The sequence below is a fragment of the Thamnophis elegans genome, chromosome Z, assembly GCF_009769535.1.
Source record: "Thamnophis elegans isolate rThaEle1 chromosome Z, rThaEle1.pri, whole genome shotgun sequence".
In the NCBI taxonomy this organism is placed as follows: domain Eukaryota; kingdom Metazoa; phylum Chordata; class Lepidosauria; order Squamata; family Colubridae; genus Thamnophis; species Thamnophis elegans.
Genome location: NC_045558.1, coordinates 88,354,217 through 88,371,699, shown reverse-complemented (window position 1 = coordinate 88,371,699; position 17,483 = coordinate 88,354,217). Strand labels below are relative to the sequence as shown.

Below are 17,483 nucleotides of genomic sequence, written 5' to 3'. Positions count from 1 at the left end.
AATTATTCAGGCGTCCCGCTTCTTTTAGCCTAGACAACCTGTTTGTATTTTAGGTAACACCATTTTAAGACTTTTATGTAAGCAGGTGAAATCATACATACAACCACATGCAAAACACATGTTTTGTTCATCTAGGAGACAATGTGCTTTTGTTGTCTTTTATTCTTTACTGTTTCTTATTATTGCTGAAACATCACATTTCTGAACACCAGATCAGAAAGGCACTCTGGCTAGGCAGCCCACCAGCCCTAGCTATAATTTAGAAATTATAGTCTACAGATTGAAATATAACAAGCTTCAGTTTTAAATCCTTAAAAAAAATTCTATATGATTTTGATACCAAGATCTTTGCTATGGATTAATATTTATGATTACTAATTTATGTCTCTCATTTAAAACACATTGCAGGCACAATTAATCATGGTTAGGCTTATCTCATTAGGTAAGCACATTTTTTAAATTTCTTCCCAGAAATCATTAATTTGGATCATACATTTAAAGTGTTTGTCCTCTGTGTAGACTACAGATACACAGTTCACACAATTGAAGAAAATAAAATATCTAACCATTTTAAAGAAAAACTGCCTCTAAATTTAAAGATCTGGTTTTAGAAACATTGCTGATTGTCTTTCACCATGTTCTGGCACCCTTTTTAAAGTTGTTAATGCCAAAAAGGGTTAAAATATATATTATATATTTAGAGTCAGTCAAATTGAAAAATAATAAAAACTATCAATTTTAAATAAATACTTTAGAAGCAGAAGCACCAGCATTTAAATCCCACCATTTCCGTCCTCAATTGTACAAAACTCACCAGTGGTCCCTGTATTACCCAACAACTACACAACCCAGCTCTTCTGCTGTGGTCCAAGATTCAATCCTCCTGTTATATTAGTTAAAGTAAGAGATAAAGGAGTCCCTGCGGGTTTTACTCCATTAGCTGTAGCCTATTTTTAGGGGCAATGATCATCTCCTTTTCTTTAAACCAGCACTGTCCAAAGATGTTTCCATGGTCATGTGTCCAGCATGACATGATGCTGCAGTGCGAAGCATACATTGGCATATGGAATGCTGTTAACTTCCCACTGAAGTGGTATCTATTTATCTACTTGCATTTACATTCTTTCAAACTGCTAGGTTGGCAAGAGTTGAAGCAAATGATGGGAGTTCACTCTGCCACACAGTGATAGGACTCAAATCGCTGGAGTGTAGATCTTTGGCAGCATATTTTAAAACACTGACCCACTGTGCCTCCCATCCATTAGTTAAACCTAGTAATAATTCAACTGTATTTCTACCACAACATCACTGAAGAAGGGCTACCTCTAATCAATCCTTGACTAGTGACTTTTTTCTTTCTTTCCTGCAATATTACATCCTTTGCTCATGTACAAATTTTACATAGTAATGTCTGGAAAGGGGGCAAGTCAGTAGAGAGAATAAAACCCTAAAGTCTGCTTAACAAAGTAGCTTAAATTACTTATCTAGTTGCAATCTCATCCTATAGAACAGTGGCCCCCAACCTTTTAGGCTTCAGGGACTGGTTACGTGGAAAAAGGTTTTTCCGTGGATCGGAAGGGTCATGGTTTTGCGTGCTGCCTGCATCCCACAGATGGGGCTCTCTGCTATAGAAAATCCAATCCACATTTTTTTTAATCTGTAAGTCTTTCAACTTTGCTACTAAAATATATCTCCAATCATGAGCTATTAAATCATAATTGCAGAATATTTTGTGAAACTCAAATTAGAAGCGTTCACTTGCTTCTTCTAAATATAATTGGGCTAATATCTCCTTCACTTTACATGAAAAGATTGGTTTTAAGAGAAATGTTAGTCAATAATTCCTAGTGGCTCCTGGACTATACTCTAGATGCCCAGAATTAATTGCTACCCAGTAGTAGAACAGTCTACTGCTCTGCTTAATATTTAAGCTCATCTGTTGACATCCAATATTCAACACCAAGTTATGATGTTGAATTGTGAGAACTGAAGTGAGACAGATAGGGTATTCTCTAGATATATTTATCTATTTTGGAAGAATGAGATCTGTAAATAAATAAAAAAATCCATTAGCACACAACAAAGCACACAAGACAGTAGGAATAATTTTTCTCTACTGCCCATAGCTTCCTTCTGCCTATTCCTTCATAAATCTCTCTAAATTGGCCCATGTAAATATATAGAAAACATATCTGTTTATCAACAAGAATAATTTATTATTACAGTCTTAGACCAGTGACCATATATCTGTTGGTCCATCCTAGATGTCATCTAATTTCATTAGATAACTTCAGTTTCTAAGACTATGAGCTTGCTTTCTCATCTGCAAACATTTCATTGGCAAGATAAGTAATATCCAGTCTAAGAAGTCTAAGGGGCTTCTTGTTTTTTTTATATGGAGTACAACAGCTTATCCTGCTTAATTGGGGTAATGTTTCTTTCTTACTTGTTCCTGCTTATCTGGTGTTTATCTGGTCCTTAGGCATTGGTTACCAGATATATAATGTGAATGGATATGTTAGGTGTGTTTGCTCATTTCTTTTATATTTGGTGAATTATTTTTAAAAATAATTTTAGATGGTTTATGCTAAAACTTATTTCAGGAGTTTATCTGGTGCTGAATGGATGTGCTGGGGGGTCTTTGACCTTTGGCTGAATCATTTTTAATGGAGGTTTTTTGTGTGTAAATTAAGCTTATCTCATGAGGGAGTGAGAAGATGACAAAAATTGTGTATCCACTTTCTCTATTTCAGTGTTCATGCTTTTTCTGGCAATCTTGTTATATTTTTCTAAACTATAAAGATCCCAATATAAGTATCCCTATTTATACACGAGAATTACTCTATTTCTCTGTTTTGATTCTCCTATTTGTAGATGCTTTAGAAACTATCTAATCTGTGGCCATGAAAACAGCAGTCTGGAAATTAAATTCTGGAGTCATTTTTGTTCCTATCAATTAACTGATGTACTGCTTTTTATAATTCTGACAATTTCATTCCTTCAGATGCTCTATTCTGATACTGAAAGAGCTCAAGGAAGGGAGAAATAAGCATTAAAGTTTCCTAAGAAGGAGCTAGATGTTATTTGGGCAGAGATATTAATGGCTGAAGGTGAGCTAACTCATGTAAGTTTGGTGATAAGGTGATTCTGAATTTCTCATAAAATTGCTAAAATTAAGACCACTTATATTTTGCTGTTTTATTTGGTATGCTTTTCCATGTTTTATTATTTTATTAATTTAAAAACAGTTTTTATTACTTTACTATCTGCTCTGAGAAACCTTCACAGAAGTAGGATATAAATTATGTAAATGAGTGAAGTTAAGTCATCTTAAGCAAATGCTTTCTTAGTTTAAAAACGGAAGACTAACATGCTTAGAGGCCAGAAAGGACTTCTCATTACACAACCACTATTGCACTAATAGGTAAAGTGCTAAGGATTTGGGGTGTAGAAAACCAAATGCACGTATAAGACATTTAGCGTCGCCACCAAATCCAAGGGTCTATAGAAGAGAGAAAAATCTCTCTTATAACCTTTCATTTTTTGAATGACAATAGCGACAAGTGAGAAAATGGTCTGAGAATAATATCAGAAGAAAAGTCGTATTGGAGAGGCGATCGAGAGCTTTTCGGTCGCCTCTCGCCGCTGTCGCCCCCGATCCAGCCCGGTCCTGTCCTGCCCTTAGGACAACAGGAGCTCGCTAGGAGACGGCGTCAGGTCAGGAGCGACCTCTGCTTGCTTACCTGCAGCTGAGCGTTGTAATCTGTCAGGTTGGTGTTGTAATTCCAGCTGGCGAACATGCTTTTGGAGAACACCTCTTCCCCGGTAGTGTTATAATCGTTTGCGAACAGGCTGGCTCCTTCCTCGGTCTTGTTGCGATTAGGAGGCATCAGGGAAGCTTCCAAGGCGAATGCCCCCCCAACGCAGATCGCAAGGAAAAAACCCGCCACCGGAGGCATCTTGGCAGGAGGCGCAGAACGGTCCCTGCGAGCACCAGATTATAAACGCCGCTCTCCCCTCAGACCCTGCCCACGGCGCCTCCCCGCGCTGAGCTCGAAGGAGATAAACGGGTAGGCTGCCTCGGCTTTCGGTTGCCCTGCCCGCCTTTCAGCAGAGACTCTGAAACTGTAACCGTCATACCAGCGGTGGTGGCGGCGGCAGCAAATCACCCGCTGAAAGGACAGCCCCTTGCCTTGCCCAAGTCCCCTCAGCGGGAGGGGGTGAAGGGGGAAAAAAGCAACACCTCGCACTTTCAGGGAAAAGGGAAAACCAAGGACTATGGTCAGGCAGGAAGCAGCAGAAGCTTAATGGGCAGTTGGGAGGACTTCAGAAAAGAACAACAGATTGCAAAGCGGACCTCCTGCTATGAGCCCTGTGTCTCAGCCAGCAAATGCAGGGTGCCTTCTATTCTTCAAAATTCCCTGACCCCCACTTTCACCTGTGAATACACTGCCTTGCCTTCACAGCCCCCTGGGTCTTGTGGTGGCTGTCACCTTTAAAGCCCTTCATTGCTTGGGACCAGGTTATCTGAGGGACCATCTCTTGCCGGTCACATCTACCCAACCCATCAGAGCGGGGAAGCAGGGAATGTTGAGGTCCCATCCGGAGGGAGATATACCTGATGGGACCCAGAAGAAGCTCACGCTCTCTAGAACATCATTCCCCCTGAGATTAGAATGGCCCCCATTCTAATACTCTTCTGGAAGACCTGGTTCTGCCAGCGAGCCTGGGGAACCCAGAATGGGATGGAGCCCATTAAATAGTTCGTGTGATCGACTGTTGCTTGGGCGGGAGGTGATTTTATTACATTAATTTATTTGTTTTTTATTTGTTTTACTGTTTTTAGATAATATAGATTTTATATTATGTAAACCACCTTGAGTCACCATGGGTGAATAGATGGCAATATAAATTTAATAATAAATAAAAAATAAAAATACTGTCACATAGCCAATGTTGAAATAAGTAGTCAGGTAGTAGCCTATTGAGTGGGATACAAAGGATGGAAGTTCCAGCCTGTTCTTTGCCCCAGGTGCAAAGAGTCCTGAGTTAGCTCTGTGTATGAGGAAGGGTTGCTTCTGGCAACTTGAAGGTGTATAGCTGGAAATTCCTACCCAATCCACCAGGAGAAACCACTTATCTGAAAATGATTGCTTCCTGCCAGTGGTCCTTGGCCTGAATGTCAGAGTTGTATGTGTGAAGGTTGGATAGCAAAACTCTGTACTGTCTTTTGCAGAATAAGCAAATGAGCTCTTATACTCTCTCTCTCTGTGTGTGTGTGTGTCTGTCCGTCTGTCTGTCTGTCTGTCTGTCTGTCTCTGTCTCTGTCTCTGTCTCTGTCTCTCTCTCTCTCTCTCTCTCACACACACACACACACACGGTGTCATCAAGTTGGTGTCATGTGTGTGAGTGCGCGTATGTTTTACCAATGTAGATGTAGCAGTGCCAAATGATGGCAATAGCAGGAAGGAATATGAGGAACTGGAGAAGTACCAGGGCCTGAAGGTAGAACTGGTGAGGATATGGAAAGTAAAGGCCAAAGTAATCTCAGTGGTGATAGGAGCACTTAGTGCTGCAATTCCTGAACTGGATGAATGGGGTCCAACAGATTGCAGGAACAACATCAGAGCTCTCTGTCCAAGAGTGTATTACTAGGAGCAGCTGAAATCCTGTGCAGATCCTGAAATTCCCAGGCCTCTAGTAGAGGATCCATGATTGAGGAAGACACATACCAACCATATGGGTAAGAAGGGAATTTTTTATGTTACCTACATCTATATCCATATCTGTTATCAACTTGGTGTCAACTCACATAGATGGATTTTCTCCAGGATCATCTGTCCCTAGTCTGGTCCTTCAGATCTTTCAAAAGTGAATCCATTGTCAATGTAACTGAATCTATCCAGCTTGCTAGTATTGTCTGCTTTTTCTCTTTCCGTCAACTTTCCCCAAATTATGAACTTCTCAAGAACCTAGGTCTTCACAATTATGTCTCTAAAATATGATAATTTGTGGTAGGTCAGTTATGCTTCAGGTAAAAACTATGGTTTAATTTGTTAAATGACCCATTTGTTCATATTCTTGGCTATCCATGGTATTTCTAGGAATCATTTTCTCTTTTCATATCCATAGAGCATTATAGAGAAAAACACTGCATGATTCTGACCAATGTAAATGTAGACATATTGAGGCACCTGGCACCAGGGTCTTCCTTGCTGTCTTTCCAAGTGACAGTGTAACATATTTCTCAACTGTTGGTTGCTTTATTGCTGATATTCAGTCTTAAGACCAAAGCTTTCCATATCTTCATTGTCAGTTCCAAGGTTGGTTGCTGTACCTATTGTCATTAATGTGGCCTTAATTTAATTAAATTAATATAGTGTTGCTTCCAGTTTTCATTGCACTCCTTCAATTAGGGCTTCAATTTACTTGCATGTCCAGCTATCAGGGTAGTGTTATCAGCACCGTGCAGGTTGATAATGTTTCTTCTTTTGTTTTTAAAATCATGCTCATCTTCTTCCAATCTACCTTCTCTCAAACATGCAGATAGCAAGCAAGCAAGCAAGCAAGCAAGCAAGCAAGCAAGCAAGCAAAGGGCAAATTGATATAGTTTTTTTCTCACATTTTGAGTCATTCTGTTTCATCTTACATCTGTTCAGATTCTGACTTTGTGACATATGTATCATTGTTTCATTAGGGCAATGAGAGGTTCTGATATGCCACTTTTCTAAGCACATTCTTTCTACACCTGGACATAAGCAGTCCTTCCTGCTTAACCTTGTCAGTTGTTAAATACAGAGATGCAGTTTAATCAATACTCATGTGATATTATTCATTCGGGATTTCCTGATGCTGGTTGTGGTGGGGGATGGCCAGTGTTTGCAAAAGGTGAGAAGAACTCACCAACTCTGATGTGATTAATTTGTGACATTGTCTACTATTCAAATGCATCTTCCCGGATAGGCAGAATGGACAGTTTTGCAAAAGGTGTGAAGAACTCCCCTTTTCTGATGTTATTAATTTGTGACATGTATAAAAGTAGGGCACATACTTGGCCATTCATGTTTGCTGGTTTCTGGCATAGCCATACCTCCGGAGCCATTTGATCTGCTAAGAAGAAATCTATTCAGAATGGAAGCTACTACTGTAAGTAATTTTATGCCTAATTTTGGAACACTTAGATGCAAAATGGTTTTTATAGCGTTCTTGTCTGCTTGCTTTCTTGTTTGTTTGATTGATAATTCTCTTTCACTAGAATGAATTGACAGACTCAGAATGTTTGAGGGGAGCAATTGTAAGTAGTTTTATGGCTATTTTTTTGAAACATTGACCCCTCTTAGATGTAAAATGTGTTTATAAAATTCTTTGCTTGTTTGTTTCACTGTTTGTTTTTTTCACTAGAATGAATTGACAGACTCAGAATGTTTGAGGGCATCTGAAGGTATTTATCTTTCATACTTTCATACATTTAGTTTCTTATAAACATTTCTGCAACAATTCTGACCATTGGGGTTTTCTTTTCCGTCAGAATGGGAGGACGATCAGTTCGTGGAGCTCACTATTCCCACAAAACACCAGGGGCCCCAGCATGACAGGACCCCTCAGCCTTCCACAACACGAATGATGTTAGGAGGTATAATATCTAGCATTTTATCCAACTATAAAACTATTAGTATTATTTTTTAGAAACTAAAGGTTTCTCTCTGTGTGTGTGTGTGTGTGTGTGTGTGTGTGTGTGTGTGTTGGCATTACTTTATTAGGAATGTTGGTGATAACATTTTGTTTGTTTGTTTGTTTGTTTAACCAGAGCCGGCCTGCAAAAAAGCAAAAATGCATGGTAATGGACTTCCTGCATCCTCAGCAGACAGTGTTAGTTGTGATTCTATGATTGCCTTTCAACCAGAAGAAGATATATGTCATTCTATGCCTCCAATACAATCCCCTAGCTCTGCAAACTCTCAGCATATGAACAATGTTTATCTGGATATGGTGCAGGAATGGGAGAAACCTATCAGAAATTTCAGAGCTGTGGAAGGCTATTATTGATATAGATTTGTTAATCTTGACCAAATCCAGTCTTTTGTAGTTGCTATAGAGCAGCGGTTCTCAACCTTTGGGTCACGACCCCTTTGGGGTTCGAATGACCCTTTCACAGGGGCCACATAAGACCATTGGAAAACACCTATTTTCAATGGTCCTAGTAACTGAGACACCACTCCTCTATGGTTGGGAGTTACCACAACATGAAGAACTATATTAAAGGGTTGCAGCATTGGGAAGATTGAGAACTACTGCTATAGAGGCTATTCATAATGTGTAATAGATTTTTTTGAATAATGTAGCTATGAACATAGGCCCAAATGATTTTGTTCGGTTGGATGGTTTAAACCATCCTCTCTTTTCTCTTAGGAGGCATGTGAATGATTTAAATGCTGATGATCTTCTGACCAGTGTTGAAAATCTGCTTCAAAGTAAGGCTCAGATTTTTTTTTGGGGGGGGGGGTAATTTACAATTAGTGGTTACCATCATGAAGAACAAGGAGGGGGAAGTCTTAGGAAGTTAAACACTGTGCTGCTCACCCGAGTACTGGAGAAAAAAAAGACAACACCTAGCAGATTTCAATGTGGAAGGTGAATTTCTTTGTTTTGCTAGCTGTTTGCTCTGTCTGATTAGTGCGGATGTTAGAAATCAAGAAATTATTACTAGGGCAAGGGAACTTCACAGCAGACTGGGTATTTCCACAGAAAACAGGATTGATTTTTCTCAGATACACATCTTTGAAGAATATTTATGGGTCACTATAAAGTTCTTGTTTTATATGCAGGATAGGTGGCGTGTTTTTGTCACAGGTTGCCCGCAGCAAGAAAAAATAGTATTTATATTATTACACAACAAGCATTACTATGGCATCAAAAATATCAAGGGCTTCCTGGGTGAATGCTATTTCTGTAAATTCGGCCACATACCCTACTACCACAAATTTAGTCATGGCTGTCAGTATATTTGCAGAGCCTGCCTAAAGCAAGAATGTCAGCAGGTTGAGAAGACTGTAGGTGCAAAGTGTCTTGTTGGTCTAAGGAATGTGTTGAAAGATACACTCAACTCGTTATAGAGGGAAAACTGTAAGAATAAAGAATATTGTGAAACGTGTGGTTTACGTCTTTACCCCTCACAAAAAGTGCAAGTAAGTCAAGTGTGGGCAGTACTCTGAGAAGATTGAAAGCTTGGAAGGGCATTTATGCTTTCTAAAATCATTGGACCGACCACGAATTGGCGAAAGATACATCATTTATAATTTTGAATGCTGCCAAGAGACAGGCACTCATATACCTAATTATACATGAGCTAGGGATATGTTGAAGGATGGGAACAATAAATATGTTGTGAGATGGGATTGTTATGGTGTTAGATGCCTGGAGCAGTTTGTAAAGAGATTTATAAATCATAAGTTTAAAGGATGTACTTTTATCACTCACAACTTCAAAGGGCATGATGGGTACCTAGTACTAAGGTAGCTGATCCATGAAAAGGTTAGGGTTCAACTTATAAATCAAGGGGGGAAACTTCTGTGTATTACCCTTCCAAATTATAAGATTTGGTTTATTGATAGCTTCTCATTTTTACCAGTTAAATTAAGCAAATTATCCAAAGCTATGGGTTTCAAGGCTGCAAAGGGTATTTCCCCCACTTGTTCAATACAATGGCCAATCAAGACTATGTGGGACCAGTCCCTGAAACCAAGTATTACAGCCCAGAAACCATGATGCCCAGGGAGAGAGAAGAATTCCTGAAACGGCACACTGCTAATAGAGTTACTGTGTTTAGACTAAAGAAGGCTCTGGCTTACTATTGCAGACGGGATGTAGATATATTAAGAGAGGCCTGTATTCGATTTAGGGATCAGGTGATGAAAATGACTGAGTGTGAGTGCCACAGCGGGGTTGGAGGGAATATTGTTGAGGAGATTTGATGCATTGACCCCTTCCAATATATTTATTAATTAAATATTTATTTATTAAATATATTTATATGCCACCCAATCCCGAAGGACACATTGGCATCTGTCTGCATGGCGCAGTACCTGTTCATGTATTTGAAAAGCAATATCAAAAGGACCCCCTACTGAGAAGCGAAAACCTAAAGGATGGGACGATTTTATGAATGCTATGGCTGAGGTTAATGTTCCAACTTCTGTGTTGGGGTCTACAGCTGTTAAAGAGCAAATAGAAAAGTTGAAAGATACTCTGGTTGTTAAGGATGAAATTGCTGCTAGCCCCAACTCTGTTATGACAGCACCTTTTGGGGTTAGGGTTAGGGAAGCCTATGTTTACAGGCACCCCCACTAGCCCTTGGACATTAAATCCTAGAAGTAGATTCAGGTTTGGTGACTGGCTCAATTTGTAAAATAAAAACATAGTGATATATGTAAAAACATTTAAGACTTTTTCTTTATTTTACAGTAAGGCAGGCATGCCTGCATGCACTGGTGACAGTTACAGGTTCCAAGCCCCCTCTCCACCTGTATAGTTTTTACAAACAGTTTTATCATTTGATCATTTTTAATATCGGCATTGGAGTACATCTTTAAAATATTTTCATAGTTCACACCTTTAGTACAGTTCAGTAGAAAAAATGCACAGTGTTGTCCACAGGTCACAGCACTGGGGTGTTGCAATTGCCATTGGTGAAATGTGTACTTCTCAGCTTGACAGTGAGCCTGGAAAATCAGGGCTATCTGGAGGTCTTCCATAAGAATAAAAAAATTTGCCATATCAGGAGATGGGAAATAGAGTGCCAGCCAGTATTCGCCAGGAAGAGTGTGAGGATGAGTATTTACGATTAATTTAAAAGGTATTTTGGAGATTTGTCACTGGGGTAACAGGTCGCAAGGGCAGACCCCTAGAAAGGCAGTATTTCCAGAGAACAAGTGGAGGATCTGTTGTGTGTCCATACTCATATATAATCAAAAAGCATATTCCTTGTGTGACTTATTTCAATAAGGTTTTCAAAGATTGCATAGAGAATCATGATAACGGTGTTGGGGAGGGGCAGTGTAAATCTCATTTCGGCTCTGAGGTTACTGTTCCTGATCAATGAATAGTGCTCAGAGCACCTCTGATCTGGACTCAAGTCAAAACAATACAAAGTATATCCTCGGTTAAATTGTTCCCGGCTGATTAACATCAGCCTGTCTTTCTGCCTTTACCTGTTGCTTGCACCATCTGCATGTACTCTCTCACAAAAAGATCATGCTCATAATTGCGGGGATCTGTTCGCCATCACAATGCAGGGTGCAAAAATTGACATTGCAGTGTTGAAAATTGAATTGATTCTTTCATAATCCCCACTAAAAGATGCATTGTCCACAAACCCAATCACTAATTGTTTAGGCATTGGCCCAGAAATAGATTTTCCTGATTACACACAAGACTATCTGCGGGAAAGCTGTAAACCTTCATTTCCACTAGATCAATGGGGTATTTGGCATTGGAAGTGAGCAAAGCTTCTGCATGGTCAAGGCGCACTCCCAGGGCTACTTTTACACATTTTACAAAAAGAGAAGCTGCCAGGAGTTGCATGTTGTAATTCTCATTGCAATCCTTCATCACGCAAAATTCATTCTGCTTCTTGTGAGTTTGACTTTCACATCTACGCCATTAATTATCAGTCTGTCTTGAAAAATCAGATCACTATGCAAAGGCCCCAGCAGGTCCCATTTATGACTATCTTGCTCTTGCTTTGAAACCAGAGTTCCCAGCCACTGTCAGTAGAGTACTCTCCATGAGGTCCGAGTCATCTTTGTAAAAAAAAAAAAAAAAACAGAAGTAAATTGGGAATCCAGTATATCACCACCAAAGTTGAGAATCAGTTCAATTACAGCCCGATTAAAATAGCAATTATGGCTCTGTGTAATGAGCCAATCTCCTAAGGTAACATCCAGCTGGTTAAACAGTGATGCTATGGAGTAGTTGGTCAGGGCCACCCTTGCCCCATCATCAATATCCAACCCGTCAGCATTTACAATCTTGCAACTCACATACAGAAGTGTGTTGTTTAAATCAGTGTAATGCTCATCATGCCCCGTGATGAAAAATTCATTATCAGGGTATTAGCCCTGATAAAGGAGGGATCTTGACATAGGTACTGATTTCAATACTGGCCTGGGTAGGTGCCAGTTGAAAAAGATCCAGTTCACATTTAACACATTCCTCTGAAGCAGAATAAATAAATGACATAATGTATTAGAATATGTCTTCCTTGTCACAGGATTTCCTCTTCCGCGCACGTCTCCTCTTGGTATGACGGGGCTTTTTCACAAGTCTTCTCTTTTTAAATGGAATAGGTGGGCCCAATGTGTAATTCTTCCTGGCTATGACCAGCCCTGATCCATTCTGCCCGCTCTCAACAACACGGGATACAAGATGCCCCACAACATCTCTGGCGATGTTTTTGGCAGCAGATTTCACATGCGGCTTTATGATTTCTAATCCTCACCTCAAAAAAGGCATTGCTTTTCAAAAAAGTCCATGGAACAACCCACCTAAACCAGTCCCATACATAATGGGGGCTCCTCGAAAGCCTGGAAGGCCTCTCCCAGCTTGTGGCCGGTAGTAAGCCATGTAGTCTTGAGATCCCCCATATTCCTTGTTTACAACCATCCTTCACTTTTTCAAGGCCTAAAATGAAGTTTGACAATCACTTTCCCGTGATAAAAATGCATGTTTTTGTCCTGGTCGGTTTTGATTTCTATAATAACAGTATCGATGTGATGTTTGCTGACTGGCACATAATGTGGACAGTCATAGGTCATAGTTATGAAATCATTGTCTTGCCCCTGCATAGGCACACAGCGTAGTAATGGCACATAAAAGTCATCTACTATCTGGAGCTCTACAATGTCTGTGTAACCATATAAGGTGCTGAATCCAGGGAACATACCTAACAGATGTCCAAGTTCTCCGCTAATTAGAATGGTATGAGTTCATCTCCTTTAAGATTAATTTTTTGATCCACAGAATCATAATGTAGGGTTGTCTTAGGTCCATCCAACATTTGATATAAACTTGTTCGTATTTTCTAACAGTGTCAGATGCTATTATCGTACCCGCTTCTCAAAGAAAAATGCCATTTCTTTCTCTTGTTAGCAATTTCAAAATATCCAGGAGAAGTTAATGTGTGCCAACTATGCAGATACTGTATCTCTGCTAGACCTACTTCCCATGATCCTGGAAGATCCAACAATCTCGCTAATTGAATAGTAAAATTAGAATTTTTGTTTTAGGGAAAATTGCTGCTGATGCATTGCTGGGAAGGGTGATGTAAAATTCTGCCATATCAAAGATAAGGCTTCAATAGCCTTAACCCAAATATTGAACTTCTCTGGCCATCCAGTCCATTTGACTAGAAACTCTCTATGTCTCCCCCGCCCTCTTTTTTGGATAATTTTCTCTATTCTGTATATGTTGATCAACTTTTGGAGCTCCTCAAAGTAAAAAGCTCCCTTTACAGGATCACCTGTGTAATCATTTAATCTATACACCACACTTTTCCCCCTTGTCCCCAGTTCTTTGATGATGAATATCTCATCTGTATAGGTTTGCTGATAGCCCTTTTCAAACTTCCCCTTCAGTGTAGATATCCTGACATGATCCCCCACCTTAAGACATTTTTCCTTTCTTTTACTTTTTAAACCTACCCCATAAAGTCTCCGCCACACATCCCTTTCATTAGAAAAATTTACAGCATTAGGAGCAATCCTGATGCTTTGATGGTAAGTGCTATCGTACTAGAAATGGGTATTTCTAGCTGTGAAATATCTCCAGAGTTTGTTTTTTTAGGGTTCTATTAAATCTCTCTATAACTGCTGCTTTAGTTTCACTATGGGTGACAAAATGATGAATGCCATAACGTGCTAAAAGTTTCTTCAGCAGGGTATTGAACAACTCTTTACCAGCATCTGTCTGTATTTTTCGGGGTACATGTCCTGTTTCAAAGGCGGATGTAACTTTATCAGATAAGGGGGAGGCCCAGGCATATTTAGATAACACATCAATAACTGCTAAGATGTATTTTTTCCATGGTTTTCTTTAGAAATTTTGGAGACATCTCTGAGATCGGCCTGCCATTGATGATCTAAGCCAGGCACTACTGTTTTATTTCTAGGAAAATTAATTCTTGCAGGCTTATGAAGCGTATAAGTCTTGACTTGCTTCATGGTCAGGTTTTTATCTTGTTTTCTAGCTTCCTGAAAAAGGGTATTTACGCCTCCATAACTCCCTACATATCCTGGAGTATAATAAATATGGTTTAGAAGCTTTTCGTGCATCATTATACTGAAAGAACACAAATGGGTGAAGCACTGACATTAACAATTTTTTATAGGTTATACAGAGTTCAGAAGGGCATGACCCCTCCATCAGAAAAATATCCCTCATCACCACTATCAGAAGCAGAATATAGAGGTGCATAACACGCTATTTCACAATTCGTTGACTCATCTGTATTCCACAAATCATGTCCGCAGCTGCAAGCAAACTAGTCTTTATACAAATTGCAGCTCTTTAGCTCACTGGGTAGACAGTGTGGTCTCTGGGATAGCTCAGAATCGCAGTTATAGTCTAGATCAGAAAAATCTGCAGAAGCTTTATGACTGTGGCAATTACCATTGGAATATAAAATCGGGGTATCTTAAAAAGTTTGCTGTCTAGGTGTTATTATTTTGGAGTCTGCAAAATATAAATTGCATCTTGTTAATGAATTATCCACTCTAGTGTCATTTACAATATCATAAATAAAAAACATATTTATTTACCATTGCTGGGAGATAATGAAGCATCATTTGCTGTTTCACATACTGTCTGGTAAGTACTCTGCACATCATTGTTAAAATTACAACACACCATGCTGCAGCCGTGCAAAACAGGTCTGAATAAAAAAAAATTCTTTATCATAACCCTTGCAACAGGGTTTGTTGCATTCTGGCGGCTGGGGTCTTATGTCAGAGCATGTGATGCCTGCTTTTGCTGTTGTTTTAAAAACATCTTTGGAATCAGAGGTTGTCATCTTCAAGAGACTGCTGAAATTAAGGCAAACGACCCAACTCTTGTAATGACAAGTCCTTGAGTCTTGTGCATGCCATAAATCATGGGAGGTATGACATACCTAGGCATGTCCCTGGCATGCTTCTTGCGCATGCGCAGAATCACAGGGGGCAAGTGGGCAGTTGGGTATGACATACCTGGACATTTCCCAGGCATGCCTGAACAAGGCTTAACCCCTGCATGCAGCTTGGCAGCTTGCCTCTTGTGAACATTTTAATTCCTGTTAATATTCCTTGTCTTTTCCTGTAGGTGGACTTCAAAATGGTTACATGAGTATTTGAGTGTGCAATTGGCAAAATATGTGTCTTTAGATTTTACAAAGGTAAAAACCATCTGCGGAGTTTAAAGGGGATATGTTTTTTCCCCCCAGTCTTCGAGGAAATGTTTTTAAATCCACCTAGAAATAAATACCTTTTAGGGGGAAAAAAAGATGGGTTAAATGCAGCCCCTAGGAGAATGATTACAAATAAAAAACATTTTTTATTTCACAACCCCCCTCCCCCTTGAATGTCCATAGAATTAGTCTAAGGTTAATCATGTACTTTCTTGATGGGGTTAGCTTCAACACATATTATCTGAAAAAATAGGGCTAGGACCTTGCACAACACCTTATCTGTTAGGGCTACTCATGCTTATCATGAAGGGCTGAGGCCAACATATCCAGTTAGGGTTATGACCTTGTGAATCCTGCACCACATGGGGTCAATTATGCACATCCCAGCCAGGGAGGAGGGCTATGCATGTCATATCCGGAGGGTGGGGGCTGTGCATGTCACTTCTGCTTAGGGGCATGCTCTGGTGATGTAATCAGCACGTGGGTTTGTTTACTTTGATGACATCACTGATCAAAAGTACTAATAATTTTCATTAAAAAAGATATACACTATATCCACTTATTTGCTTGTGCCAGTTCAATTAGGCCTAAGAAAACTGTTGTCCTATTATGGATTTTAGATATACTATTCTGTAATTTTAGACCAATCGGATAACATTTTCTAATGAATAAAAGAGATTGTCCATTCCTATGTTGTCCTTTAATTAAATGTTTGGCTGGGATGGATAATACAGCAAAATCATTTAGACACCCATTTTGTTTTTCCTTAATAGTTTTAAAATATTTTGTTTGAAGAAATAGTAAAGAGGAGACTGTCTTGTTCTCTGCTTTTGGAAAAAGAAAGTACTATTCAAACAGTTAGCTGGGCAAATGTCATAATTTTTTTTATAAACAGAGTTTGTAATGCTGCACAGTGTTTTTCTTTGTTATAATGCTGGTGTTTATACTTATTTCTTCTACTTACTCTCTTTCCAATTCTGGAGTTTCCTCAATTTACTTATTTTTTATTCTTGTCTAGCTGGCCACGTTTTTGTTATGTTTTTATATCTAGTTTTCTGATTTGCTTTTTTGATGATATTCTAGTCACAGCAATTATCCTTCAGAATTATTGCCACTTTCTTCACTCATTCCAATTGATAAAAAGTCACTCTCTTGTTTTCTGTAGGCTACCACATAATAAATGTTATACCACCATATGTGTTTCTAACTCCGAAGTTAAGCCTCTGAATATGGCTTAATCCAAGTAACATTTAGATGATAGCAAAGAGATGAAGAACACTTTGCTGCCATCTGGTAGAAAAAAATATGGATTTTTGCAACTCAGGTCTAGAATAGCAAAGTGCCCCCTCCATAGTATTTTAAAATTAGTTTTATTCCATCTCTTTAAACAAGGAGCAAATGACATGAATTATTGAACATACGTAAAAGGGGCCTTTTTGGAACAAATGTGCGATTGCTTTGCCCAAGGAAGTTCCCTTTAAGGAGGAGGATATATCATATAATTTTACATGTTTCCTCATTTGTTGTTTATCAATCTTCCTTTAAACGTTTCTGATTAGTCTTTTCTACCTGTTTATCTCCTGAAGTTTCCTCCCATTTTTAATATTGCATCTCAATATTCTCAATCAAAGACATACGTAATATGATTTAAATTAGAAAACATAAATTAGAAAATAATAAAAACTGTTCTGTCAGCATTTAGATTGCTTAGGGAACAACCCCATGCAGATTGGGTGTGTAGCAGATGATAAGACACTGTGGGCTCATTCCTTCATCATGAAAAAGATTTGCACTTGCAAAAGGTTCAGCTGTCACTGCTCAGATAGGAACCTGCTTAGAAAGAGGGCCCCAATGGCATCAGGATGTGGCATGAATTTTTATGTTCTCTTAAACCAATTCCTAAATCTAAGAATTAGTTCAGAGTTGAGTGTCAACAATTTCCCTTCTACAGGTGTCAGTAAGAAAGATACAGAAAATCTCTGTAAATAGAGAGGAAGCACATGAATCCACCATAAGTCAACAAAGCATAGAATTAGTGTTTTGTTTG

General features: G+C 39.1%; 1 protein-coding gene across 1 annotated transcript in view; it reads right to left on the bottom strand.

Annotated features, from left to right (window-relative positions):
- ACE (angiotensin I converting enzyme) overlaps positions 1–4,132 on the bottom strand; it is a 43,211-nt gene extending 39,079 nt beyond the window's left edge. Inside the window, exon 1 of the mRNA XM_032237748.1 lies at positions 3,744–4,132. Coding sequence (XP_032093639.1) covers positions 3,744–3,959 — 216 coding nt within the window. The 5' untranslated portion in view covers positions 3,960–4,132. The remainder of the gene's footprint in view (positions 1–3,743) is intronic.
- Positions 4,133–17,483: the final 13,351 nt, after the last annotated feature.